General features: G+C 54.0%; 10 protein-coding genes across 10 annotated transcripts; 5 read left to right on the top strand and 5 right to left on the bottom strand.

Annotated features, from left to right (window-relative positions):
- Positions 1-921: 921 nt before the first annotated feature.
- Positions 922-4,381, top strand: SETTUDRAFT_18754 (uncharacterized protein; the record flags this gene model as incomplete). The annotated part of the gene is made up of 9 exons (XM_008021938.1): positions 922-1,489; positions 1,540-1,674; positions 1,723-1,805; positions 1,859-1,962; positions 2,014-2,298; positions 2,347-2,482; positions 2,531-3,202; positions 3,266-3,819; positions 3,880-4,381. 9 exons carry the CDS (start codon positions 922-924, stop codon positions 4,379-4,381), a joined length of 3,039 nt encoding a protein of 1,012 aa, XP_008020129.1.
- Positions 4,382-6,091: 1,710 nt separating this feature from the next.
- On the top strand, positions 6,092-7,989 carry SETTUDRAFT_162602 (uncharacterized protein). The gene is made up of 3 exons (XM_008022840.1): positions 6,092-6,255; positions 6,312-6,805; positions 6,857-7,989. The coding sequence occupies exons 1-3, from the start codon at positions 6,124-6,126 to the stop codon at positions 7,860-7,862; spliced, it is 1,632 nt and encodes a 543-aa protein (XP_008021031.1). The 5' UTR covers positions 6,092-6,123; the 3' UTR covers positions 7,863-7,989.
- A 686-nt stretch (positions 7,990-8,675) lies between these two features.
- Positions 8,676-9,884, top strand: SETTUDRAFT_153087 (uncharacterized protein; the record flags this gene model as incomplete). Its single annotated transcript, XM_008022841.1, has 1 exon — positions 8,676-9,884. The coding sequence occupies one exon, from the start codon at positions 8,676-8,678 to the stop codon at positions 9,882-9,884; it is 1,209 nt and encodes a 402-aa protein (XP_008021032.1).
- A 71-nt stretch (positions 9,885-9,955) lies between these two features.
- Positions 9,956-12,609, bottom strand: SETTUDRAFT_134155 (uncharacterized protein; the record flags this gene model as incomplete). Its single annotated transcript, XM_008022842.1, has 1 exon — positions 9,956-12,609. One exon carries the CDS (start codon positions 12,607-12,609, stop codon positions 10,138-10,140), a length of 2,472 nt encoding a protein of 823 aa, XP_008021033.1. The 3' UTR covers positions 9,956-10,137.
- Positions 12,610-13,698: 1,089 nt separating this feature from the next.
- SETTUDRAFT_30578 (uncharacterized protein) lies at positions 13,699-14,122 on the bottom strand (the record flags this gene model as incomplete). The annotated part of the gene is made up of 3 exons (XM_008022050.1): positions 13,699-13,829; positions 13,874-13,937; positions 13,988-14,122. 3 exons carry the CDS (start codon positions 14,120-14,122, stop codon positions 13,699-13,701), a joined length of 330 nt encoding a protein of 109 aa, XP_008020241.1.
- A 390-nt stretch (positions 14,123-14,512) lies between these two features.
- Positions 14,513-15,115, top strand: SETTUDRAFT_30579 (uncharacterized protein; the record flags this gene model as incomplete). Its single annotated transcript, XM_008022051.1, has 1 exon — positions 14,513-15,115. The coding sequence occupies one exon, from the start codon at positions 14,513-14,515 to the stop codon at positions 15,113-15,115; it is 603 nt and encodes a 200-aa protein (XP_008020242.1).
- Positions 15,116-16,457: 1,342 nt separating this feature from the next.
- On the bottom strand, positions 16,458-17,832 carry SETTUDRAFT_114329 (polysaccharide lyase family 1 protein; the record flags this gene model as incomplete). The annotated part of the gene is made up of 3 exons (XM_008022843.1): positions 16,458-17,182; positions 17,240-17,686; positions 17,736-17,832. 3 exons carry the CDS (start codon positions 17,830-17,832, stop codon positions 16,590-16,592), a joined length of 1,137 nt encoding a protein of 378 aa, XP_008021034.1. The 3' UTR covers positions 16,458-16,589.
- A 967-nt stretch (positions 17,833-18,799) lies between these two features.
- SETTUDRAFT_178404 (uncharacterized protein) lies at positions 18,800-21,420 on the top strand (the record flags this gene model as incomplete). The annotated part of the gene is made up of 1 exon (XM_008022844.1): positions 18,800-21,420. The coding sequence occupies one exon, from the start codon at positions 18,800-18,802 to the stop codon at positions 21,326-21,328; it is 2,529 nt and encodes an 842-aa protein (XP_008021035.1). The 3' UTR covers positions 21,329-21,420.
- Positions 21,421-21,494: 74 nt separating this feature from the next.
- SETTUDRAFT_114333 (uncharacterized protein) lies at positions 21,495-22,890 on the bottom strand (the record flags this gene model as incomplete). The annotated part of the gene is made up of 3 exons (XM_008022845.1): positions 21,495-21,882; positions 21,945-22,158; positions 22,276-22,890. 3 exons carry the CDS (start codon positions 22,888-22,890, stop codon positions 21,725-21,727), a joined length of 987 nt encoding a protein of 328 aa, XP_008021036.1. The 3' UTR covers positions 21,495-21,724.
- Positions 22,891-23,037: 147 nt separating this feature from the next.
- SETTUDRAFT_134164 (uncharacterized protein) lies at positions 23,038-25,609 on the bottom strand (the record flags this gene model as incomplete). The annotated part of the gene is made up of 5 exons (XM_008022846.1): positions 23,038-23,416; positions 23,474-24,167; positions 24,274-24,796; positions 24,857-24,935; positions 24,980-25,609. 5 exons carry the CDS (start codon positions 25,607-25,609, stop codon positions 23,360-23,362), a joined length of 1,983 nt encoding a protein of 660 aa, XP_008021037.1. The 3' UTR covers positions 23,038-23,359.
- Between the last annotated feature and the right edge of the window lie 494 nt (positions 25,610-26,103).

Here is a 26,103-nt window from a genome sequence, read left to right on the forward strand (position 1 = left end):
CACTTTTATCCGACATGTGCCTCTCTCCCCTTTCCATGTGCAAGACCGTTCGGCTAAGCAGCCGCTTGGCCCACGTTGGCCCGGAAAAAACAACGTTTCGCGAAACACTGACTCCACACGACCGTCAGGACAAGACCGCCACAAGTGGAGAGCCTCGGCAGCCATTGTCCATATGCTAATGACATGGCGGCCGCTGCAGCGGGCGTCGCCTATCATGCGTTGCTGATATCCTCCGGTCTGGGGTATCCGGGTACGGCCGTTGCAAATCGGGCTCAACGTCACAACCGGAAGGCACATGCAGCCTGGCAATCCGCCTGCAATCACCAGCTGGGGTCTGCCCCGGTAATCTGCATCTAGGCATACTTCTACTTGTAGATTGTGGCAACGACCGTGGCTCAGGCCCCTGATACAGGCAGCTAGTCATGATAATGAGCCGCTGCAGCGCCTACGTACGCAGACCCAGTTGTTTTGAGTGAGTGGGATGTTCGATACTTACCCTGCAGAAGTTCATCTATTTCGAGTCGTTCACCCGTCGCTTGCTAACTGGATTTCTCCAAATTACCGATGGTTGGGAGGAGTCCGCCCTAATGTAGACAATTTCCGGCCATCTCTGGCTTGTTTGGGATTTTCAGGACATGCGTATAATATGTTTTGATGAAACACCCAAGACCATTATCCAGCACGCTCCTTGCAGTCAAGGGGGGCAATACGGGTGTATTTCTCAGCCTTACATAGTACGTGAGCTGGCAATAGTGACCAGGCATCTCGTTTTCGGAGGTGTGTCCACCGATGCATGTACGCGCACGGGAGGGGGAGCAGGGGCCTTGAATGATGTCTATTATTTGTATAAAGGTAACCATTGCAAATCACTCGAGGTACCGCTAGCTTTCCAGTCTTTCTTTCACGTTTCGACCGCGCAAGATGACGCCAAACACCTGCTTTTACGCAACTTCATGCCTCCCCGAGGAGGATCGAATGCGGATAACTCGCTTCGGTCAGGGACCTACGGTCGTGGCTCCTTACTCCTTGGTACATGAAGCTTTCCAAAACATTGCCCAAGCTCATCCCACAACAATTGCTGCCACAGTTGCTGGCAACTCTCTTACATACCAGCAATTGGACGAATCCGCGAACCAACTCGCCCACCGCCTTATCCATGCGGGACTCGAGCCACGACAACGAGTATGTCTCGTTTTACAGCGATCTTTTGAGATGCTTGTTGGCATATTTGCCATCCTGAAGGCTGGATGCCAATATGTGCCAGTCGACGGAGGAGTAGCGTCCGAAGTTGCCCTAACACATATCCTCAACGACTCTGGTGCAACTTTTGTGCTCTGTCTTCCTCGATACTTGGAAAGATGCACAAAACTTGCCAAGAAAGCCACAACTATTATTGCTCTAGACAACAGTGTTGGCGCGTCTTTCCCTTGCACACGCCCATCAGTTCAGGTTTCCCGCTACGATGGCGCGTACGCCATCTATACGTCTGGTAAGTTTGATTCTGCCAGGACCAAACCAATACTTACAAGTTATGCTCAGGAAGCACCGGTACGCCCAAGGGTGTTGATGTTGCGCATTCAAATGTCACAAATGCACTGTTGTTGGAGCCCGCGCGACTTGGTATAACAGTGGGGTCCAAAGTTGCTCAGGTTCTCAGTGTTGCTTTTGACATGGGTGAGTATTCCAATCCAAATAGGAAAAACAATTACTAAGAAATACTAGGAGCATGGGAGATACTCGCAACCCTGATGAACGGTGGTACTTTGTACATGCGAGGTTCCGATTGGTCGGCCACACTCAAGCAGGTAAGCGCCGACATATGCAGCCAACCATCTTCAGCCAATTAACCCTGCACCAGGTTGATACCCTTATTTCTACACCATCCATTCTGTCAAAGTATCAGCGACAGTCTTACACAAACATCAAACACATTGCAGTCGGCGGTGAACCCTGTCCCCAGGCGTGAGTTGCAACTCTCAAAGACCATTGTCGGCCAGACTAACACCATTCCAGACTTGCTGATGAGTGGGCACAAGGCTCGTCCTTCTACAACATTTGCGGGCCCACAGAAATCACTATCCTCAACACTGCACACCTACATACCCCTGGCGAAACGCTATCTATTGGGAAGCCTTTGCCCAACACAAGATGCTACCTTCTTGACGAGAACGAAAACCCTGTCCGTGTAGGAGAAAAGGGTACTATGTGGGTAGGCGGAGCTGGTGTGACTCGCGGCTACATCAATCTGCCTGAACTCACTGCTAAACGCTACAAAGCCGACAAATTCGCCAACGATGGGTATGTTTCATGATCTTTGACTCTAGAAAACTTGCTTACTTGGCGTAGATCGACAATGTTCAACACTGGTGATATTGCACGATGGAGAGAGGATGGCTCGCTTGACATGCTGGGCCGCGAAGATGACCAAGTCAAGATCAAGGGCTTTCGTGTCGAACTTGACGGAATCATTGCCGTCATTGAAGTAAGTTGATCTCACGAACGGCTTCAGTCAGATTACTAACAGTACAAGGCTTTTCCCGCTGTCAGGCGAGGCGCAGTGATGCTCATCGACAATGTACTTTGCGCCTTCTACGCACCGCAAAGCCCAGTAGACGAAGCAGAACTTGTGTCCTACGTAAAGAAGCATCTGCCGTATTACTCTGTCCCAGAAAGGTGGACTCTGATCGAAGCGCTGCCACTTACCAACAACGGAAAGGTCGACCGGAAAGCTTTGCGTGCGATGGTTCAAGACGAGCCACGCACAGAACTCGCTACGACAATGCCCAAGGATGCTACCACTGTCATTACTCTAGAGACACAGTCTATGATGACACCCTCGATGGATTCTCTGAAGAGTGGAGAAAAGAAGGGTACCGCCACAATCATCAGTACATCGGAGCAGAGTATTGTTTCCGCCAACCAATCCTCGGAAAAACTACCAGAGGCTCTGCCACCAAAGAACAGCTACCACGGTCTGCGCTGGCTCCAGTATCGCGCACTCATTCTCTATCGGCGCTTTCTATCTGTCGTTGCATTGGTAAATATCGGAGTGGCGGTGTTTCTGTTGAAGCGCCGAATTGGGGATAACAAGGACATTCTGCCCGATTTGGCTATAGCGACAGCCGCCAACCTCGTCGTAGCCGTCATGATGCGCTGGGAACTTGTCGTAAATCTTCTCTTTACCGTTTTTTGCTCCGTTCCGGTAAGTAATGGTCGTCTGAACTGCTTAGTGGGCTGGTTACTAACTGTGTACCTCAACATGTAGACTTTCTTTCCTCTGGCCATACGCCGTCAATGTGCAAAGGTCTTTCACATCGGCGGCATACACAGCGGATGTGCCATGTCAGCTATCATGTGGCATCTGATCTTCACCTTGGACAGTACCGTGGACCTAACGAAACCTCGACACATGCGTCGGATTTCTACGGCTCCAGTCGTAGTGTCGTGGCTCGCCTGCATCATTTTGCTCACTATTGGCGGAACCTCCCACCCAACCTTCCGCGCCAAATACCACAACATCTGGGAAATGACTCACCGGTTCGGTGGATGGACATGTCTGGGATTACTATGGACCCTGACCTTCCTTGCCACCAAAGACCTGAACCCAACATTGTCTCCATCAGAAGCGTATCTGCGCTCTCCCTCCATCTGGCTTCTCGCCCTCGCGACCACCGCTATCGTCTTTCCATGGGTGTTTCTACGCAAAGTCCCTGTACGCTCCGAGGTTCTCTCGAGACATGCTGTCCGTCTTTGGTTCGAGTACACGACACCCACTGTTGGCACTGCCGTAAGGCTTGCCGAACGTCCTTTGGTTGACTGGTACGTTGCACCAACATACGATTCCTTCAAATCAGAACACTGCTAATCATCACTTCACAGGCACGGCTTTGCCACCATTACCAACCCCAACGGCAAAGGATTCTCGCTTATTGTCAGCCGTGCTGGCGACTTCACAGGCCGCACGATTGACCGCGCACCATCTCAGATCTACGTACGCGGTATCCCAGCCTGCGGTGTCCTGCGCATCGCCACCCTGTTCAAATCGGTCGTGCTAGTTGCAACCGGCTCAGGCATTGGACCATGTCTTGCCGTCATTCTCGCCCAAAAAGTGCCATGCCGCATCTTGTGGACTGCACCAAACCCCGAAGAGACTTTTGGTCAAGAAATCATCGACAGTGTCAAATCGACAGACTCGCAAGCCGTCATCTGGAACACCAGAACCCAAGGAAAGCCCAACATGTCCTTGTTGGCGTACCAAATGTGGAAGGAGAGTCGAGCAGAGGCTGTATGCATCATCAGCAACAAAAAGTTCACGACCAAACTTGTGTACGATATGGAGACTAGGGACATTCCGGCCTACGGTGCCATTTTCGATTCGTAATCTTAGTCTAATATGCTTCATCTTTATTTTCTAGATCATAGCTTGTTGTATATTATATGTTCTAAAAGTGATTTCTACATGCTGACGTCGCGGGCTTCACAGCGTAGTGGACACTCAATAGAAGATGCTGGCTACCTACACTGTACTTGTTTCCTCAGAGCTAGCGAGAGCGTTTGACAAACAGAAAAACTTGCTCACCAACTAGAATTTGCTCGGCGACCTCCTGCTTGCGGTGATATTGCATTACAAAAGCTACCTATTATTGCATGTGACAGTATCTGTATATTGCACTTCGTAGTCAACCGCAGCTTGAAGGTTTATTTATTGCTGTAAGTACGGCAAACATTCCAGTTGTAGATCTTGCGAGAATAATAGAGGATGTTTATTCGTGGAATTATCGCTGCACAGTGGACTACAGGAAAGCCATGTTGGTGGGGTAGAACCGATGGTGGAAAGGGTAGAGCTGCATCACTAAATATTTGCCGACTTGGCTCATGTGCATGCGCTTATTATATTACAAGCTGCAGCTAAGTACCAGCTCATCGGTAATCCAGTGTTGGATGTACCGGGACCCGGCCCACGTGGGAAGATCAGTGAAACTACCGCTGCCTGAAAAATTCTTTTTGTAAGGATATATTAACGCCTAGTCCGTACTGGGAAGTTCACTAATAAATTGGCGTCGGTTTAGCTGCTGTTGTCAACCTTATTTCACGCCTTCTGGTTGCGGCCTGATAGCCATCTTCGATTCTTGCGTCTCCAGCCAGGATCTTGATGAACTGATCCCAAGCCTCGGCGTGCATGTATCGAGGTTCAGTTACGTGACAAGCAGTAAGCATGTGAAGATGATGACGTGTTCCACGTGACCCCGAGTGCATGCGCTTCATGGGTACAGTGCTTATGGTTCGCTCGGCGTTTTGACCGAGAAATGCGTTCCTTGTGCAATTATCTTCGTGCGCATGTCTACGGCCTCGCTATTTCCAATGCTAAGGGGACTGTATTTCCCGTCACATGTACCTATCATGGACTATCTTGTTCAAGAGCCAAGAAAGGGTTAGTATGTGCCCATCCTGAGTGTTCCCAAGCTCGTTGTCCATGTGTAAAACGTACGGCTTTGCCATGCTTATTTTGTCTTTTGGGAGCCACCAACTGCCTTCTGCGATTTTTTGTGTGTAATATACAGCTGCACGTATGGCCGTAGCGCTTCAGCGCACGCGACTGCAGCGAGCAGCTTCAGGCCAACTTACCCATAGTGATCTCGGGGCCATTGATCGTATTAACTAATACTGAACATTCAATACTTAGACACAAAAAAACCACCTGGGAACAATAAATTGGTGGCTAAGGAACGGTAGCCAATTAATGGGTTGCTAGAGAAAGAAAAAGAATGTACAGTTGACGGTCACGACGAATCACCGCCATTATGCAGTGACCAGGCGCTAAGAAGCGGGAGATCTACTTCCGCATCTTCGACGGCTTCGTCCCGCGGAGTGGGGATATGGAGGCTACATGCTGTGTAACCTGAAGTCCGCGGAGCGCAACGACGCCTGTCTGTCTAGGTACATCATGCTCACTGGCGTTGTTCACAATAAGGCGTCCGCCAGCGTCGGCGCACCGGCGCCCCAACAACCGAAGCTGACAAGGACAACAGCAACAACAACAACACCAGCTAACAAAGATCCATCCGACTTCCACCAACCGACTCCACATTTCGCCATCCTCAAGACGAGACAACTCGATCGGCCATGGCTGCGCTCACGCCCGGCAACATCGCATGGCAGATCGCGCTGTCGGCAGCCGTCGCCGCCTTCGGCATATTCGCTTTCAAGTTGATCAAGATGCGCATGATCTTCTACAGACTCAAGAAACAAGGCGTCGTATGCGGTCAAGCCAAACATGTTGCATAACTACTTGCTGACACCGGTGCCTCTAGCCCATGCCTGCATGGAACTTTGCGTTGGGTAACATTCTGACACTACCAAGTCTGATGAAAAAGTTTCCCAAGGGCTCTCAGCAAGGAGATGCCTTGACCCTGCTTTCGTACGACTTTAAAGAATCGGACAACTGCTTCTATATCGATCTTTGGCCGTTTACCAGCCCATTGATCGTAGTCACCTCGCCTGAAGTCGCCACACAAGCTTGTCAAGAGTACGACCTTCCCAAGCCCGACATTCTTACGCCTTTTCTCGCACCCTTTGCTGGCGGCCCCAATCTCTTCGACACAAATGGCGCCGAGTGGAAGCGCTCCAGAACTCTCTTCAACCCCGCTTTCAGCGCCAACGCCATGCTTGAGAATACGCCGCGTATTATCCCAGAGGCTGAGGTGTATGTGGCGCTACTGCGAGAGCACGCGAAAAAGGGTGATACCTTTTCCCTAGACAGGCTGACGTGCGACTACATGATGGACATTATTGGAGTAATCACACTGTGAGCGCCTATTGCCAGCACCAGCCGCTAGTTCATCTCTAATTATTTCAGAAACGACCGTCTCCATTCAATCACTCAACACAACGATCTTGCCGCTGCTATGCGGAGTACCATCGAATGGCATTGCCAAGACCAGGAGCTGAATCCCTTCAAGCGCTGGAACCCAGTGAGACCTTTTATCCAATGGCGCAACGGCAGAATAATGGATCGCTACATTAGCCGCGAACTGGACAAACGATATGAAGCATGGAAATCCAGCAAGCCATCCACAAAAGCCAAGTCCATCATGGACATGACCATAGCCGCATATATGAGCGAACGCAAATCCTGCAATAAATTGGACGCTGAATTCAAGAAATGGGCTACCGTCCAGATCCGGCTTTTCCTATTTGCAGGACACGACTCCACCGCTGCTACAATCGTCTATAGTCTCTACATGTTATCCAAGCATCCCGAGGCCGCGGCCAAAGTCCGTGCCGAGCTCGACCAAGTGTTCGGCGAGGGCGCCGACTCGGCGGCTAGGGTACTCAAGGAGCGCCCACAAGAAATAAATAAGCTTCCGTACATGACTGCAGTCATCAAGGAGACTTTGCGGCTTTTCCCTCCTGCGGCAGGAATGCGCGGCGGACTCCCCGGCGTGTTCCTGCGCGACAGCAACGGCAACAAGTATCCCACCGAAGATCTCAACATATGGATTGTCCACAGCGCTATTCAGCGGCACGCAGATTACTGGCCTGAACCTCACAAGTTCCTACCTGATCGCTGGCTGGTCGAGCCGGGCCATCCGTTGTATCCACCCAAAGGTGGGTGGCGAGCCTTTGAATACGGTCCCCGCAACTGCATTGGCCAGACGCTCGTTATGCTGGATGTCAAGATTACCCTGGCAATGACGGTCCGTGAATTTGATATTCGCGACCAGTATGAGGAGTGGGATCGGTTGCACCCGTCGTCGGGTATCAAGACGGTGTTTGGAGAGAGGGCGTACCAAGTGCCTCTCGGCGCAGCTCACCCCGTGCACGGCTTCCCGTGCAAAGTTACATTGAGAGGTGCTAATTAGGTCATGCTTTCTGATTGCACAGTCAAGGCCTATAGTGCTTGCAGAATGCTCGTCCAAAGGTCTTGCAGACGATACTAATGTCATATAAGCTTTGCTGTGTGCTTCGAAAAGCAAATCCATGCCAGACTATCAATATTTACAAGATCTAAATCAAGAAATAATAGCTTCATTGATATATGCCATTACTCAGCTAAACTTCAACCTACAATGTCGAAACTCCATACAACGATTTGTAAATCGCACCTCCCAGAATCTTATATCTCTCGCTTTCGCGGCACTAGGACCCAGTACATGTACATCTGCCATCGATACATATCTGCTTTCAAGATTTGCATTTTCAGTCAGTTCTCATTCTTGATACGAGGCCTTTATAGTGCCTAAGTGACAACAATGCGAAGGACTCTTGCTGAGATTGGATGGATACATATGCTATTTCCTGACATTACCATGTCTCTACAGATCAGCAAGTTGATCAGAGATACCAAGACACAATATTCATGCCTCTGCAATGCTGTGCAAATGAGGTAAGTAAGTAGAGATTCGGCTATATGCCTCGGCTCGGTCTTACTATACCTAGCTCTGCTAGTTAAGTCGGCTTTACAGCCAACCACCCAGTACTTATATACATACATACGTCAGTGAGCAATGTTCAATTTCCCAGCTCTATACATTACATGACGAGACGCTATGCCGCGACCAGCTGTTCCATCGCACGCGCTACGGGCACTGCGCCCGCTTCTCTCCAAACAGCGTCTTGCCTACGCACCCGCGTTGCAAAGATGCCGCTTCTCGACCTCGCCTCGCGCCAGCATCATGGAAACAACGGGCTTCACAGCCACGCAGCTCGAAGTCCGAGAAGCAATCTTCGATCTGTGCTCCGAGTTTCCAAATACCTACTGGCGTGAGCACGATGATAGCTCCAAGGACCCCGCGGCGTTCCATGCGGCGCTGGCGAAGAACGGGTGGCTCGGGATTGCGCTGCCAGAGCGGTACGGGGGCTCTGGCCTCGGCATCTCCGAGGCGACCATGATGATGCAGACAATAGCCGAGTCGGGCGCTGGTATAGCCGGCGCGCAAGCCATCCACGCAAACGTATATGCGACGCAGCCTCTAGCCAAGTTCGGGACGGATGCCCAGCTGCAAGACACGATTCCCAGGATCATCAGCGGCGAATACAGAACATGCTTTGGCGTCACCGAACCCAATTCGGGCCTCGATACCCTACGCCTGAGTACGGTTGCCAAGAAGAATCAAGACGGCAGTGGGTACAGTGTCACGGGCCAGAAGATCTGGATCACCTGTGGGCAAGTCGCGTCGAGGATGATACTGCTTGCACGCACGAAAGCCAGGGAGGACGCGGAGAAACCAAGCAAAGCGCTGAGTCTGTTCTGCATACCGCTCGACCGGTCGCCTGGATCCGGGCTGGACATGCGGGGCATCAAGAAGATGGGCGGGCGAGCGGTTGATGCGAATGAGGTATTTTTCGACAACTACAGTATCCCTGCGGACAGCCTCGTGGGGAGAGAAGGAGACGGTTTCAGCATCATTCTGCATGGCATGAATGCGGAGCGCTGCCTGCTGGCGGGCGAGGCATTGGGACTGGGATATGCGGCATTGGCAAAGGCCAGCGGGTATGCGCGGGAACGCCATGTCTTCCAGCGGCCGATTGGAATGAATCAAGGCGTTGCGCATCCTCTCGCTGACGCGTACATGAAGCTTGAAGCAGCCAAGCTGGCGACGTATCATGCCGCGAGATTGTACGACGCGAGCAAAACCGACGACTCTATACGGCAAGACTCGATTGGCGTCGCGGCAAACAGTGCAAAGTATCTTGCGGCCGAGGCAGCTTTCACGGCATGTGAAAGAGCAGTGCTGGCGCACGGCGGCATGGGATATGCGCAAGAGTACGACGTTGAGCGATATCTCCGAGAGTGCTTCGTGCCGCGGATAGCACCCGTGAGCCGGGAAATGATACTCAACTATATCGGGGAAAAAGTTCTCGGGCTACCGAGGAGTTATTGAAGGGCCAAGGTTGGAATACAAGTACTGTAAGACGCTGCGTGTCTCCAATTACATACAAAGCAAGGCTACCGGAAAGCGAAAAGCGCCTTTCTAATGCTACTCATATATACCATTACACAACACGAATGGCAACATCATGTCTAGTCGTTTACATCAAGAATCAAACGCTACTCACAGCAACGTACCAATAAACCCATTGCGCCTTTACACCAAGTGCCGTCATTGCAAACATCATTCTCGCCATGTCGGGACCTTAGTCAGTCTTGTCTGGGGAATCCTCAACTCGCTCTTGTATCAAATCAACGTGTTTGACTGGATGCAGTAGCACCCCGGGAAGACACATGCGGCCTTCGTGAGCAAGCTCATGCTCCTCGCCGCCGTCATTGTCGACTTTGTAGCCGAGCCAGCGCTTCCACAAGTTGGGCGCGAAGCCAGCGTGGTAGTACCAGGTTGTACCCAGAAAGTTATGTTGCCTCTCGTCTGAGAAGACTGACAGACGAGCTCCGCCTGATGCGCCATTACGGCCGTTGTTGAAGATAGCAGCAAGGTACTGTGTGGGCCATTTGCGGTCGATAAAAACAGGGTGAGGTGCATATACGGCTTTGAGACCATGGTGCAAGGCGCACGAGGCAGGCCACATCTCACTGAACATGGTATGGCGGAAGTGTGATTGCTCGCGGTGCATGGTCTCCAAGAGTCGCCTTGACAAGCGGCCGGAAGTGTTGATAGCCGTTCGTCGTGGCGGGCGGCCATTTTTGATGTCGTAGCCAGTGACGTCGTCTGCTAGAATCCAGTTGGTCTTGTCGGGGTCAAACAGAGGATTGAATACAATGAGATCTGCAGGCTCGCCCACACCCCATTCATACTTGTCCTCGGTAATAGTGGTGTTGGGCTTTACCGCGGGGTCGATTTCAATGTCTGGGTAATCATTCGGAAGCTCTGGTCCCCAAATTGGTTTTTCGGGCTTCTGCATCTCTGGGCCCGGGACATGCGGGTTGGGTGGGAGGTGCGAAGACCACCTGTTTGCGTGGCTGTTGGTGCCATGCTCGGTCTGCACGCGCACCATCTGCTTGAAATCCTCCCAAGAGTCGTGGACTGAGGGTACATAGAAACGTCCATTGCGCTCCCATAGTCCTTTACGAGGTTGGGCCGCCGTCCATTTGGAGACTTGCTCAAAGAGATGGTAATAGTGTCCAGTGTACCGAACATCCATCTCCCAGTGCCAGAAGTATTCGTACTCGGGATGCTGGTGGGCAAAGTACGTTACGGGCATAAAGGTAGAGCGGTAGGCACCATGGACTGGTCGGTCGCGGAAGAAGGACTCTTCAAGACCTCCGTAGATCAGCCCCATTTGGCGTTCTGACCATAGAGTGCCCATACCGGCGAATTCAGCAGGCAGCGAGTTGTTGAGCACTTCCTGGTAGACCTGCTCATCAGCCCAGATTTGCTTGTTGTCATCCTTGACATGGATGAGGAAGTGCACCTCGTATTCGCCTCCCGAAGCCAGGCTGAGCTCGGAAATGAGAGCGCGAAGGTACATGATGTCCTCGTCGTCGTATTCGTAATCCCACCATGTTCTGAGGAGTACTGCGGTACGCGGGAGACGAGCCTTGTGCGGCGCTTTTGACTGCTTGGGCGGTGCATCGTCAGAACTCGCTGTCTTGACATCTGCGTCACGCTTGCCCATATTCTGGAAGCTATGGCGAGTGCTTTTGGGTTGCTTCTCAAAACGTTTCTTGTTCTTTTCTAAGCATCGACTGACAGCATCGGCCCAGTTGACCGTGCGAAAGTCGACCTCAGCGTCCGTCTTCCAGACATCCTCGATTCCTTCTCGATCGCCCTCCATGCCAGCGCCAGTGCCGCCGCGGCGCTTGCTGTAGCCCAGGCCGTACGGACCCAGTCTGCCAAAGCGCTCGAAACAGACGTCATTCCTCAGCCCTAGTAGGTCATAGCTTCCAATGACGTTGTCGGGCATGCCATCGGGGACGCCCTTGTATGCCCGCAGCCCTGGCACCTTGATGGTGTCGCTGGCGTCAATGTAACATGTCTCGACGGGCCCGTATTTCTGTGTGTAATCCACGTCGCTGTAGTCGGGGTACGGGTCAAAGGGTATCGAGTCGGGGATATGTGCACCCTGCCCTCTCCGCTCTTTTGCGCCCTCCTTGGGCTCCTCGGGCGGCAGCTCGGGGTCGATGTCTTGTTTGGTGGGGTATTCGGGGACGTTCTTTTCGCGGCTGACGAGCGACCGGATGCCGCCGTGGTATCTCTTCAAGAAGGGGAAGCTCTCCCACACGTTGGGCGGCGGTGGCGGCCTGTTGAGGCCGAGCTCTGCATTTCGTATCGACGCCCAACTGCTGCTGAATAGGAACCATATGAAGAATAGCAGGGTGCTCGCTACGATCAGGCCAAAGTATCTTGTGCACGCCCGCGGGTTTCTGTAGCTGTATGCGCTCACCGTCGGTCTGGAGGGCGCTCGCCGGTGGGATCTCGAGGGCCGACGGAGGGGCCGTGATTCGATATTGTTGGGGTTTTGATCGTATGCGCCCGAGGATTGCCGTGAGGATGAGGGGCTCGATGTGCCCGACGACATGTAGTTCTCGTAGCCGTCGCTTTCATGTGCCTTTTCGTTGTACTCGCCCTCTTCGATGTCGCGCTCGGCACTGGGCGCCTGGTTATACGACTGGGCTTTCCTCTTGCCCACCGATAGGGGGCGGAAGCCGAGCATTTCTCGTCGCTTGTGGTGGAAATGCGATTATCGCATATGCAGTGTGCTGGGCGCTGGGCGCTGGGTCTGGGTGCTGGGGACCGAAAATGGGCCGCTCGTGGTGTCGCCACTGTGCAACGGCGGTTCGTGTAGAATGGGTATCAAGCTAGTAGACAATCGTCATGTCCGTATCAATGCGTGGGGTGAAGGGCAAAATGTTGGAGGCTGCACATACGGAGACGCACCCTTGCTGGGTACACGTCGGCAAGCGGAAAGGTTGCCGCCCACTAAACAACCGGCGTTGGCGCAACAACCGCTACACGACCTTGGCGTCATCACCACTACGATAGAGGTGTAGTAGCATTTCGACAGTCGCCTGCAAGGTTGGCCATGTTTGTCAAGAGAATTCTGTCGGAAATGACAAATCTGCTTGTCTACCAATATGCCACATGAATAGCAGTTCCAACCAACACGTCCGTGTAGACTTCACGATTCTCGGCATATCAATATCACGATTATGAACATGTCACCGCTTACTGTGCATAAACAGAGAGCTACAATATCATTACAAGTGGTACAGAAGTTTCATGCATAGCATGCTCTGTCCAGTGTTTTCTCAATTGACGCATCCAATTTGACGTTCATTCAATACTACTTGAAATTTATGACTTTATATTTTTTTTACGTGAAGAGGACTTGGGTATCACTTCTAATGATAAATCGACAAATTTGAGCAGGAGCCAATCACCTGGCAGTTTCACAAAGAGATAGAGCCTTGAAATTTAGATAAATAATATAGTCAACTCCGCGAGTTTAATAGTTAGAGATTATCATACAAATGGATTATCTTCGAAAGGCCAGCAATACTCACAGCAAACACAAGCACTCATTCCAAATATAGGCCCCTCAGATGTCACGCGAAATGATGCGGTCCAGGTGTTCTTCACATGCAATCAATCTTCCCAAACTCCGGACAGGGTCTTCATGACGCAGATTCGAGTAACCAGGCTGTATCAGAGCATGTCATTATCCAAGGCGATGTTTGGATTCATTCTTTACTTGTTCGTTCTCCGAGTGCTTCCATTTATTCCATCCCTAATTCCACCGTGTTCACCCCGCGGAATTCACAACGCACAAGTGACCCCCAATTCCCGCAAGACCAAGAATGAAAGACTTTTCTGAGTATCCTGCCACCATCTCCAGCCCCATACGAAAATTCAACCAAACATTGTCTGTACTAGCTGGATTCAGGGTAATAGCTAGCTGCACCGAGCGAGACCCGCACCGCCGTAAACGCAATCTGAAGTACCGCTGCAAATGCTCGGGCAGTCCAGCCACTCTTCCTGGTGCTGTCACAAATTCAGTTACTGGGTAAGAAGTAGCATGTGGAATCGCTTACACAGCAGAGACTCCCATCGGAATTGAGGCATGCCTTGACGCCCCAGCCATATCCGCACTTGTGGGGCGGAGCGGCGGTAGTTGGAGCTAGGAAGCTAGCCATGAAGAGAATAACCATTTGTAAAGTTTTGAGCATGTTGGATCTGAGGTACAATGTTGTGATGACGGGAATTGAGGAACTTGTATGTTGGCGGGTGGCAAAATCAGAAGAGCTGTGTAACAGGTGTGAGTGTTTAAATCTTCATTTTTTTCATCCTTAGGAACCATGGTACTTGACGACCCTGATTCCTGTCGGATTATCGATCCATCAGAAGGCTCATGGCAGGAAAACTACTTTCCATCCATTCCATCCACATGTACATTTTCACGATCTCTCTATTAATTTCCCTTTCATTACACAGATGGCAGTGACATTGATATCGTGAAAGAAACTTGCAGATTCTTCTCATCATAAGTGTGCAGATAGGTTGAGAAATCTGCAAAGGCCAGGCCAGTCTTTCTCCAGTCATCTCCCAAATCTCACGACATGATGAATCACCTCGGCCGAATTCTTCCCTCATCTGCGCTTCCCTCTATACAACCGAACATTCCAGACATTCTCACAACAGCTCAGTCCAAGCATCCATCTCCCGAGCGTTCATCTCGCCACTCTTCCGGCGCTGATTCCACCCCCTGCATACGGATTAGCCAGCACCCGCCGTATGTCTTCGCACCAAAGCACCCGCCGTCTTACACCAATCTAAGCCCGCAGTCCGCGTATATTCGCCCTCTGAGTGCCCAAAGCCACATGGACCCGTCTACAGTACACAATAGCGAGATGAAAAAAGGAAGCAACCTTGTGCCCCCCCCCCAGCCCCCCATGCAGAGCCAAGACCCCGCATACTTACATCCGAGCCTCACCCGGCCGATCCCTATATCGAGATATTTTTCCGTGTCCCCATCTATCCGCACGGACAATTGCGGAAAATCTCAGCCAGCTACAAACGGGGGGGAAGAGAGGGAGGGTCCACCGCACCGAAGGGTGAATATTATCCAGATCGGTCCGTCCTTTAGTAGCAGCAGTACAGTAGCAGCAGCGGCTTATGTCCCCCAGGACTCTGCCAAGTACACGGCTAAACTAAGTACGTAGGTAGGTACTTGCTTTAGCACAGAAGAGGGGGAGGGACACCATGAACCCGCATCAGCATCTCCAACGCGCAAAAGCCAGCCCTGAGGAGCATTCCCCCCAGAAAAAAAGGAAAGAAGGCAGCGGGTCGTTGTCCACAATAACATATTGTAAGTAGGTAGGTAGACCCTAGCGCCGCGCCCCACGGAGCTTACGACGCAAACCCCCTACAAGGTGTACTTTTCTTTGGACACTGGCCAGAAACGCTTGCCAAGCAAACTAAATTAAGTATCTATTACCTAGGAGAAGAAGAAGACAAAGAAGAACAAGAAGAGAGGGAAAAAGGGAAAACCCTTGTAGCAAAGAAACAGCCCCCTAAAACAATGTTTTACCGCTGAAATACGCACCCCCCAGCATGAACGCCCCCCCTGGGCCAACCCGGACTAGACGCTTACACACTCTACATGATATGGGAGCATCCGCCAGCATCCCATTGCTGCGCCACCATCGGCCTCCAAAACCCCCCAGACACATGGATATCGCGCATTGCCCATCGCCATCGCTTTCCTCTTCTGCCGCACTCGTAAGTAGCTCGGTCCGAACTCGTGTATGCATATGGATGTGTGTATATGTGGATGTCGTATAATGGTTCCCCGTGGGTAGATCGTGCCGTGGGCGATCGGAACAAGCCGAAGCAGATGAGCTCGCCTTGTTGTGGACGCGCATGCAAGGTACGTGTGGATGTTTTATCGCACGTCTGATGCAACATGCCTTTATTACGGTTACTGTTTTCTTTTCTTCTTTTCTCGCGCGAATTGCTGCATACGGATTGGTGGAGGGTAGGCGGTGGGGGAGAGGAGAATCCGGCACCGAAGGAATGTGTGTGCTATTTGCCGAGATGGATGCTTGAGTGCGAGTGTCCGACTGAGATGGCTGGTGCTACTGAATACGTGGTAGAGTCGTTGGCCGGGCTACGTGCGAGACTGTCTATCTAGTAACACTGAATATGATACTGGCTGCTTGGATGTCAGGGGTAGTGGAATCCGCTCACCAGACCTAGTGACGCAAGGCATGGTTGAAAATATCCATCTTCCCTTGAAGACGAGCAACCTGCTGGCTAGTTGATACAGATCACAATGATGAAGTTCGTTGGAGCTAATACGGTTGATGGTGTTGTACTGCACTGCTCTGTTCGCCTAGCATCAGGAACCATGGGACTCGAAGACCCTAGCCAACCTTTCCTAACGTGTACTGATCAACATTTTGCTGCTACTTTGCTCTTGAAGAGAGCACAGCACAATCAGACAACACAATCTCCAGTCAGTCACGTATACATCATCACTCATAAAACACAAGTGTTGGGTGCAAAGATAGCTCAAATAGCAAATATGTACGGGTAAGAAGGATAGTATATACAGAAGAAAATAACAATCAGCACTCTCGCATAGTGATGCGCCAAGAGGTCCCCAGGACTATGTAGACAAGCTAGCCATGTAGCTTAGATCCTTCCGTAACCAGCGCTGTTCTTGAGCGTCTGGGCAGTGGAAGCAGCACCAGCAGAAGCGACGTTCTTGCCAGAGAAGCCAGAGAGAATGCTGGTGTCAGAGCCGGACATGCTTCCCGAGTTGCTGTAGGAGTTGGGCTGGCAGTCGTGGCCGAGGTAAGACTTGCAAGCGCCGTTGTTGCCAGTCGAGGCAAAGAACTTGCCGGGGAGACCAGACTGAGCAGCGGCCTTGACGTCCTGGAAGATGTTGCCCTCGAGGACAATCTTGGCGCCCTGGTCGGCCTCGAAGGCGTGGCCAGAGTTGGCGTAAAAGTAGTTGTTGACGGCGTGGAGGAGCGTGTTGCCGGCGACCTTGGGCGAGCGGCCAGAGGTGTGGTGGATGTAGTTGCCCTTGAGGGTGACGAGGTCGTTGCTGCCGGTGAAGTACAGGCCCCAGTAGTGGTGGCTGTCGCAGGTGGCGGACCAGGCAGAGGCGCCGTTGATCTCGTTGTTGGTGATGCTGACACGGCCGCAAGCGCTGTTACCGAGGACAATGTGCTGGCGGCCAATGAGGTCGGTGGTGCAGTGATCGATCCAGATCATGTCGGCTGTAGTCATGTGATTAGACAAATGTCGACAGTTTGGGAATAGGGGTCATGACTTACCGCCGTCGACGGTGATGGCATCACCACCCCAGACGAATTGAGCATTGATGTCGGTGAAGCGGACGTTTTGGATGATGATGTTCTTGACGTTGCTGACCATGCGGATACCCTTTCCCTTGATGACACCCTTGGAGCCCTGGCCAATCAAGGACTTGTTGGAGCCGACGGTGATACCAAGCACACCAGCCTTGTCGTAGGTGATGCTGTTGACCTTGGGCGCGTTGGGCTGGTAGTTGACACACCAGTTGTCCTTGTTGATGGCAATCTGGCATCCCGAGCCGGTGCCCCAGGGACGGCATCCAGACGACGTGACCTTGCCCTCGGTGCCAGTGAAGTCAAAGGTCTTTGTGAGGACAATGGTGCGGGCCTGCGAGTCGCCGAGGTAGCTGACCAGCTCGGCGTTGGTCTTGGGGTAGACGGGAGCGGCGTTGCCACCACCAGTCACGCCTGATGCGTGTCAGTAAGCTGGTTTGGAGGTCAAGAAGTGCCAACCTACCCTTGGCGAAACCTTCAGCAGCGCCCTTGACACCGTCGGCAGCGCTAACGGTGGTGGCAAAGGCTGCCGCAATGGCAGTGAAGAGAGAGTACTTCATTGTTGGAGAGTGGATGGTTCAAAAAGTGGAAAAGAAAGAACAGCAAACGCAGTTTGCTACAAGGGACGACGAGAAGGAAGATGCAGAGACAAAGTGAAGGACAAGGCGGAGTGATGGATCCTGATGCTCTGGCTGGAGAGACATCTTTATAGCAGTGGACATGTTTGGGAGCAATGGGATGGGATCATGCCCCACCGTCTAATATGAGATATGATCCTTCGACGGGACACTGGGGGCGCTAGAGTGCCCTGGGATCCGCATCTCGATAGGCCGTCGCAAGTTGCCAGCCGTGCCTTGAGGCTGCCGGGCATTGCTCGGCATGAGGGGGACGGCTGCTTGGAGACGCCCAGACCCGAAGATGTACAGAGAGCGAGGGCAGGCGGAGTGGAACTGGCGCATTCTGCCGAGGCGGCAGGGCAATGTTTACAAACGCGGCGTGGTGGATATAGAGGCCGAATAGGCTAGTGTGTGCCGTCTGGCTCCTGGTGTTTCAGCTGGGACAGGACGGGGCCGGCAGTGGCTCCACATGAGTCAAGGCCCGCCAAGAGAGGGTAGATTAAGCTTAAGATGAGGGACATGTTTTGTGGACACTGCCTGGATACAAACAGCCACATGGGATTGTGTTGCAGGCGCATTTCTCCGATAGGTGGGATAGGGGGCCAGAGATTTGGCGCCAGGATGGGCGAAACGGGGCAGTCTGTCCATGGTTGATTGCTTGGCCGGCACGTAAGAGGAGGAATTGAAGACGAGCAGGGCCGCTGCGGGGGATGCGATGTCTTGGGCGTGGTAGTGTATCTGTGTGTATATCTGTGGCGTGTGGTGGAGGTGGTGGATGTGGCCAGGGGCTGCGGAACAACTGTGGCCATGGCGGTAGTAGATAGATGGACGATAGATGGACGATAGATGGACAGAGAGATGCGGGCATGCATGTGTTCTGGAAGGGCGGGCGTGGCCGGAATGTCACGGGATGTGTGGTGTATACTGTAACACTGGTGTAGCGGAGTGGAATGCCAAGCGGGCGTGCGTTCGGGTAGACCCCTACCACGTGTCTGTGCATGGTCACGCCCCCTGCCCGCCGCCTAGCAGCAGCGAAATGAAGGCATCTCGACCCAATCACCAGCCACAACGTCATCCCACGGCCTTGGATGCAGCCGCAAACCACCACATGTCGCATCAAAAGTACACCACCCGCCAATATCCTCGCGCCCACCGCGGCCGCGGCCATGCATCTCATGACGCCCGCCATGCACCGTGGGCGTCATCCGACTACATTGCGGAGCCCGACCACGACGACGCCGACGAGTACATCAGCCCGCGGCATCAGCACCCCCAGCACCACCAGCACCAGTACCGCCAACACCACCGTCCGGAACCTCCCAGGCCTCGGGGCTACGACCACGACCACGACCACAGCCACAGCCACCACTACTCGTCCATGGCTGCCTCGTCCAGCCCCGCGGAAAGCAGGGACAAGGCCGGCTTGACGTCGTCGCCATATCAGCCTGGCTATCGCCCACGGTGGCCTGCCCGACCGCGCCACCGGACCTCCTCCCCTGGCTCAGATCAAGACTACATTGCGGACTCGGTACAAACCGAAGATGACTACATTGCTACTCCGGCCAAGAGCATGCCGGGCGCCTTTGTCGACGACGACACGCCCGACTACACCAGCGGCAGCGCCCCCGACAGCTCACCGCCTCACCGCCCCGCCTCGGTCCCGCGCTCCATCTCCAGACGACGCTCGCGTTCGAAGCCGGCTGCTTCACGACGCTCGCCTTCAGCTCCAAGACGCTCTCCCTCAGCTGCAAAACGCTCGCCTTCAAATTCCCCCTCTGCCGCAGTTCAGGACAGCCCTCCCCCGCCGCCGCCCGATGTCGCTCCAACCCCCGAAGTCACGCCGCCCTCTCCAAAACCACTGCAACGACCAGTCTCCCGCCACAGGCGCTGGGACGCACCCGCATCTCCCCCACGACGCTCTCCTTCGAGAAAACGCTCGTCTTCCAGGAACGATGCCACTCCGCCATCCCCCAAGCCACTCCAGCGCCACGTCTCTCGCCCCAAGCGCTGGGACGCGCCTTCGTCCCCACGCCGCCATTCTCCCCGCCGCCGTTCTCCTCGCCGCCGCAGTCTGAAACCCCATGAGCTGGAGAACCTGCGAGAAGCACAGGAGTTTCTCGAGCGCTTTCGAGCCATTCAGAAGAAGCTGTCCCAGCCCCAGCCAGCCGAACCCAAAGTCACCCAGCCCAAACGCTGGGATGCTCCCGCCTCGCCGCCTCGCCGTGGTCTGAAGCCTCACGAGCTGGAACACCTCAAAGAGGCACAAGAGCTCCTCAGACAGTTCCGAGAACACGACCGCGCCCGCGCCCGCACCCCACCACCCCCAGAGCCACCACAACCGCAGCGCCCAGTCGCCCAGCCCAGCCGCTGGGACCAGGCGCCGCTTCCGCCTCGCCGCCGCAGCCTCAAGCCGCACGAGCTGGAGAAATTGCGAGAAGCCCAAGAATTTCTCAAACGCTTCCGAGCCATGGAAAAGACGCTCTCTCAACCCAAGCCTCCTCAACCCCAACCCGAGGCCCCCCAACCGCAACCCGACAGTCCCTCGCGCTGGGATCATGCACCGCTGCCACCCCGCCGCCGCAGTCTCAAACCCCATGAACTCGACAACTTTGCAGAAGCACGCGAATTCCTCGAACGCTTCCGCGCCCTTGATGTCCAGCACAAGCCGCGACGTTCCAGCCACTCGTCCGCCGAGTACCACAGCGACGACAGCGACAGCGACAGCGCAGCAGCATATCAACAGGAAGGCTCGCCCGAGCGCCGCCGCCGCACACGCTATCTGCCGCTGCGCCAGAGCCGCCGCGACATCTACGAAGCAGGCTTCTCGCATCCTCCAGAATCCGCATACCTCAAACCACCTGGGCCCGCGTACTCGGACACGGCCTCATACCGCAGCGAATCTTTGTCCGGTGGTGCATCTCGCGTCCCGTCGACCGCGCGCTCGTATGCCTCGCGCTCGCCCATCTCACGACGTCCGCGACTCCTGCGCGTCCGCGACCGCAGCCAGGATTCCGGCCGCAGCAGAAGCGTGCCTGCGCGACTGAGGCTGAAAAGCGGACGGGGTGCCGGCAGCAGCGACACAGACGACAATGGCCTCGGCGAGGGAAGCGATTACCTTCCTAGCGACGAATCGGAGACGGAAGCTAGGCATCGGCGGCATCGGCATGCGAGATTTAGCGATGATGATGACGACGACGACGACGAAGATGAGCATGAGCGTGAGCGTGATCGTCGGGGTGGTGGTGGTGGTCGCGCCAAATACGCTTATAGCGATGACGATGATAATGGAGTGGGCGAGGGCAGCGACTATCTTTCTAGCGACGACGATGACAGCTACGATCCCAGGAGCCATGTGCACGAGGATCCAAGGCCGTTTCATGGGTACCGAACTACTATACATCGGGGTTATAGGCCGGGGTTTGCGCGTTATGGGTATTGAGTAATGTGTGTGTATGCATCCATGCATGTATCTATGTCTGTTATTGATGGATGAATGGATGGATGGATGTAATGAGGCCATGTTTGAATCGTCACGAATTGTTCATGTCAGAATGTGTGTTTTTTTTTAAAACTGACGAGCTTGATTGTTGGACTCATGACTTGCTGCTTTCATGACTGGACTAGAGCCATGAACTGACTGACTGCGTACTAGCACCCCTTTTACTTGTATGCCATGATATGCTACGCTGTTTTACAATATCATATACACATTCCCACCACACAACGCATGCTGGTTTCAAATCAAGAAAAAGCCCAATCACAATCACTCTTCATCCTAATCATGTGATATGCCATTGTAGTTTGCCTTTTCCCCCTCTCACAGCCCCCATTCCCCCTACGCACTCGCAGCCGCTTCAGCAGCATCAGAGACAGCAGCAGTACCCAAGACGTGTGGGGGAGCGAGTTCCGCCGTCGTCATGGGGCCCTCTGGCCAGGGCTTGCCGCGCGCATCTTGGACGCGGATCATCTGGTTCTTGGGGCCAGGCACAGCTCCTGTATCAGATGCGTTAGTCAACCATTCCTATCATGCTCGCATGACTTCGCAGGCTGCGTACCGCTTACAACGACGATTCCATTCGCCTCGTCAACCTGCAGCACCTTGAGGTTCTTGACCGTCACACTCTCATTGCCCATGTTCCCCGGCATGCGCTTGCCAGGCAGGACGCGCGAACCAGAGCCTTGCGAACCTCCTGCGGAACCCATACCGCGGTGCATGAGCGATTGACCGTGAGAAGCGGGTTGTCCGCCAAAACCATGTCGTTTCATGCCCTAATATTGCGAGATGTCAGTCTTGTTCTTTCTCTCTCTCCTTCTCTCTCTTGCAATATCATCCACGAGGGATATATATAGATATATATATATATATATATATATATCAGGACTTACACCCGCAAATCCCATACCCCTACTTATCGCCCGGACATCCACCCACTGACCAACCGTAAACCAGTTTGCCCCGACCATCTGGCCAACGCCGAGCTGCAGCCCCGCCTCATCGAGCACCTTGAACTCTGCCACCCACCGCTTTGGGCCGACGCCTGCGCCCGCAAAATGGCCTAGCATGGGCCGTGTGACATTGCGGGCTTCCTTCTGGCCGGCTCCCATTTGCACCGCCCAGTAGCCGTTTATTTCGCGTCGCTTGTGCGCTATCACTTGGTTCCGGTCGAGTTGGAGCACCGTGCAGGCGGCCCGCTTGCCGGTTTCCTCGTCGTAGACAGACGTCATGCCCTTTTTGATGGCGAGCAGCCCTGTTCGCAGCGGCGTGCTGTGTGCTTTGCGCTCGAGCGCCGCCGTCGAGGTGCTGTTCAGCGCCGTCTTTGCGGGGTGGTGTGCGAATCGATCGGGCTTAGGCTTGAAGGTCGACTTGATGCCGCGCATCGGCGTGTATGCGACTGCTGGCCGTGGTACTTGGGCATTTTGCTGGACGAGACATCGCGCTGATGACGGGAAGAGGAGGCTTGGAGGCGGGAGCCCCCAATTGAGCGGTACTCTGGGCGGCATTGTGTATCGTAGCAGCGTCATGTTGGCCGCGGACATTTTGCAAATCCGGGACCTCTGAGCGAGCACGGGCCACATCCACACGTGAAGCTTCACCCACGATGCACATGGAGCGCTTGTGCAAGGCGTTAGGAAACGTTATATTTTGTGGTTTTCTGAGGGCAATGCCATGTCCTGCAGGCGTAGTACCAAGATACAACAGCAGACTATACAAGCCAGATACCGCCCATTGATCAAACTATATACTATCTTCACTCCACATCTCTCATAGACCGAAACAAAAGGCAAAAAAGCTTAGCAATGGGTATCCTCCGGGTCATGAAACGCCCAAACTCCAGGCAACACATGGCGGTGCGTAATGTGACAGACAAGTCCCATATAAGATGTGCTGAGTGTTCAGCGTTTTTACAGTACGAGGCGAGTGCTCAGCCAAGCAGGCGAGAACCTTGCGCTGTTGTTCTACTAATCATGCTCAGTTGGGTAGTATGTTGGCAGGGTTCCCTTGAGCTACGCAGTTTGGCGGCAATGTCTGTCGAGGTCAGCATGTAGGCCTAGTCATATTACATATTAGGGGGGTGGAACATACGTGAGAGACGACCGAGCCAGGGCGCACAATGGTGTTTTCACCAATCTTGACACCAGCCTCAATCACACAGTTGTCGCCAATGTAGACATTTTCCCCAATGTGCACCTCCTGGGCAATCTCGGTTCCGTTGCTGCCCTTCAACGACTTGTTGTCGGTTGGCGTCTTGAGTGTCTGTATTGTCACTCGGACTCCAATCTTGGTGTTCCTCCCAATGCAGATCCTCGCAGAATCATGGAGGTGGCAGTCGGAACCAATGACTACATCGTCGGCAATGTTCAGATGGTAGCCGTAGTCGCAGGTAAACGGAGCAGCAACGTGAACATTACTGCCCAAGTGGCTAATGACATCGTTGGCGTCCTTTCGGGGCGGGATCCATCTAGCTGCAAGTATCGTCTTGAAAAGGCCCTCTCGAGTCTGCTTTGAGAACTGATTCGAAGCAAATGCAGTGTTGTTGAAGTTCTGTTGGGCTCCCATGCATTGCTGGCGTTCATCAATCAAGATTCTGTCAAAAGGGAGAAAGGGCTCCCCTGCGAGCATCTTGTCTTTTTCCGACTTGTACATGAACGAAGTTGATGGGAAGCGCACTGGCGAGCGCGCGGGGGGTATAGTAGTGGGCAGTGGCGGAGGGGGGCGAAGATGCGGATGTGCCACATGATGTTGTTGCTGCGGTTGCTGTGCAACTGCCTTGGAAGCCCTGGATCATGTCAGCTGACCAGTTCACACGTGCATTGGAACTTGAGCTCGTTGTCCGTATCGATCAACAAGCCTCTTGCAGGACTAGGAACCCGATAATCACTTACATGACAGGTGCAGGTGCTGGAGCCGGAGCCGGAGCAGGACTGCTGGTTGGGATGTGGCTCATGCTGTGTGAGCCATGGTGATAAACACGGGAATTATGCTGATGGAGCGGTTGCTGCGGCGGTGGCGGTGGCGGAGGTACTTGATGCTCCTGGCTGAGGTGTCTCTCGTGCTGATTTGTCGGAGGCTGCGAATACTGGACAGGAGCTGGTCGTGGAGCCTCGGGCGGGTAAGGCGCTCGAACTGGTGGGGGCGGCGGCGGCGGCGTCGGCTCGGGCCAGCTACTCCAAGGTTTGCGATCCGGCCCACTTGCGGAACGAATGTCTGGTGGTGGGTAAGAAGCTTCATTGGCGGGTGGCGGGCAGTGTGGTATATGAGGGCGAGTGCAGCCGGGACAGGTTGGTATGGCAGAGAGCCTCTCCTTGGCTTGCAGGGCAGGCGGGGCTTTGGCAGGGCCATTCTTGGTCCACGGAATCTTGTTGGCATAGCCCTCGCAGACGAAGCCGCCTCGAGTGCAGTTGTTGCCTGTAGAGCGGATTAGATTGTTCAACCATCAGATCGACACTTGAAATGGTCGTGACTAACACTCGGGTTTGGCTTCATCGCACTTCTTCTTGCGCCTCCTGCAAGTACCACAACCAGTTTTGGTGCGGTTGGCAAATTGCTACCATGCGTCAGCTAGATCCGCAGATGAGTCGATTCGCTTACCCTCTTGCGCTTCTTTAGTTCTACCTGAACGCCGGCGCGGGTAACTTCGGTTGTGCTTGTTTCATCCAGCTCAGCTTCGCCTGCACTACTGCCGATGTGTGCATGCGAGTCTGAGGACATGGTGGTGCGGGCAGACTCAACAGGGCGGGGCTCCCGGTGGTCAAAGTGCTGGTGGGCGGAGTGAGGCAGTTCACGAGGCTCGGTTTGCCAACGTCGCTCAGCGTCTGGGCGGCCCAAAGGCGGCAGACTGGGCTGCTGGGGCGCATCCATGCTGGGGAGCGTGTCGCGGCCCATGGACTGGTAGGGGTGAGGGAGTTGGCGCGAGGCGGCGGCCACCTCGCCTGGGCTGCGGCGGGCGACGCAGTCTTCTTCAGACGCCGACCGCCTTCTCTTGTTGACGATTTCAGGGGACCTGTCTCGGCTGCTGATGGTCGAGGGGCTGGTGTCACTTCTTGGTGAATGGTAGCTGGTGTCCGGGCCTCGCGAAGCCGGACTCCAGGTGGAGGATTTGGCAACAATGGGTGGTTTTTGTTCGGTGGTAGGGCTCAGAGACGACGGTCCATTGACGGACGTAAATGCAGGCCCATGGGGAGCTGTGTTGAAGGTAGGCATATGCAGCACGGTCGACATATCCAAGGCGCAATGCTAAGAAAAAAAAAGGCCTAGGAACCTGGCCAAGTTTCCAGACGGCGAAAGACTACTATGGAAGGCACCCAAGACGTCCAGTGACCATGATACGCTCGCTCTGGGGGCGGGGGCCTGGGGGGTGGGCAGGGACTGTGTGTGTCCTGTTGCACGATGCAGTGCGGGTGGTCCTTTTTTTTGCGCCTACGGGTAGCAGAAGGGAGCAATGCAAGACGGAAACGGATGCGGTCTTTTGGTGATTCTCAGTGGCCAGGCACCGGTTAGGCAGCTGTGGCAAGGCGATGGAGATGGGGATGGCGGCAGCGGCGATGGCGATGGCGATGCAGGCAGGCAGGCAGGCAGGAAGGCAGGCGGGCGGGCGGCCGTGGTGAGGATGGCGGGAGGATGGGCGTGAATGTAGAGGTGGGTGTGTAGATGTGGAGGTGGGCGTGGAGGATGGTGTAGATGTGAAAGATGGAAGGGGGTGCTAGCAGTGCCGC

Source organism: Exserohilum turcica (assembly GCF_000359705.1).
Source record: "Exserohilum turcica Et28A unplaced genomic scaffold SETTUscaffold_1, whole genome shotgun sequence".
NCBI classification, from domain to species: Eukaryota; Fungi; Ascomycota; class Dothideomycetes; order Pleosporales; family Pleosporaceae; genus Exserohilum; species Exserohilum turcicum.

Bases quoted from the DNA above. Each gene is read 5' to 3' on its own strand.
- SETTUDRAFT_162602 (XM_008022840.1), top strand. From the start codon at position 6,124: ATGGCTGCGCTCACGCCCGGCAACATCGCATGGCAGATCGCGCTGTCG. The intron at 6,256-6,311 runs GTATGCGGTCAA...CGGTGCCTCTAG, and splicing joins GACTCAAGAAACAAGGCGTC to CCCATGCCTGCATGGAACTT. The intron at 6,806-6,856 runs GTGAGCGCCTAT...TAATTATTTCAG, and splicing joins ATTATTGGAGTAATCACACT to AAACGACCGTCTCCATTCAA.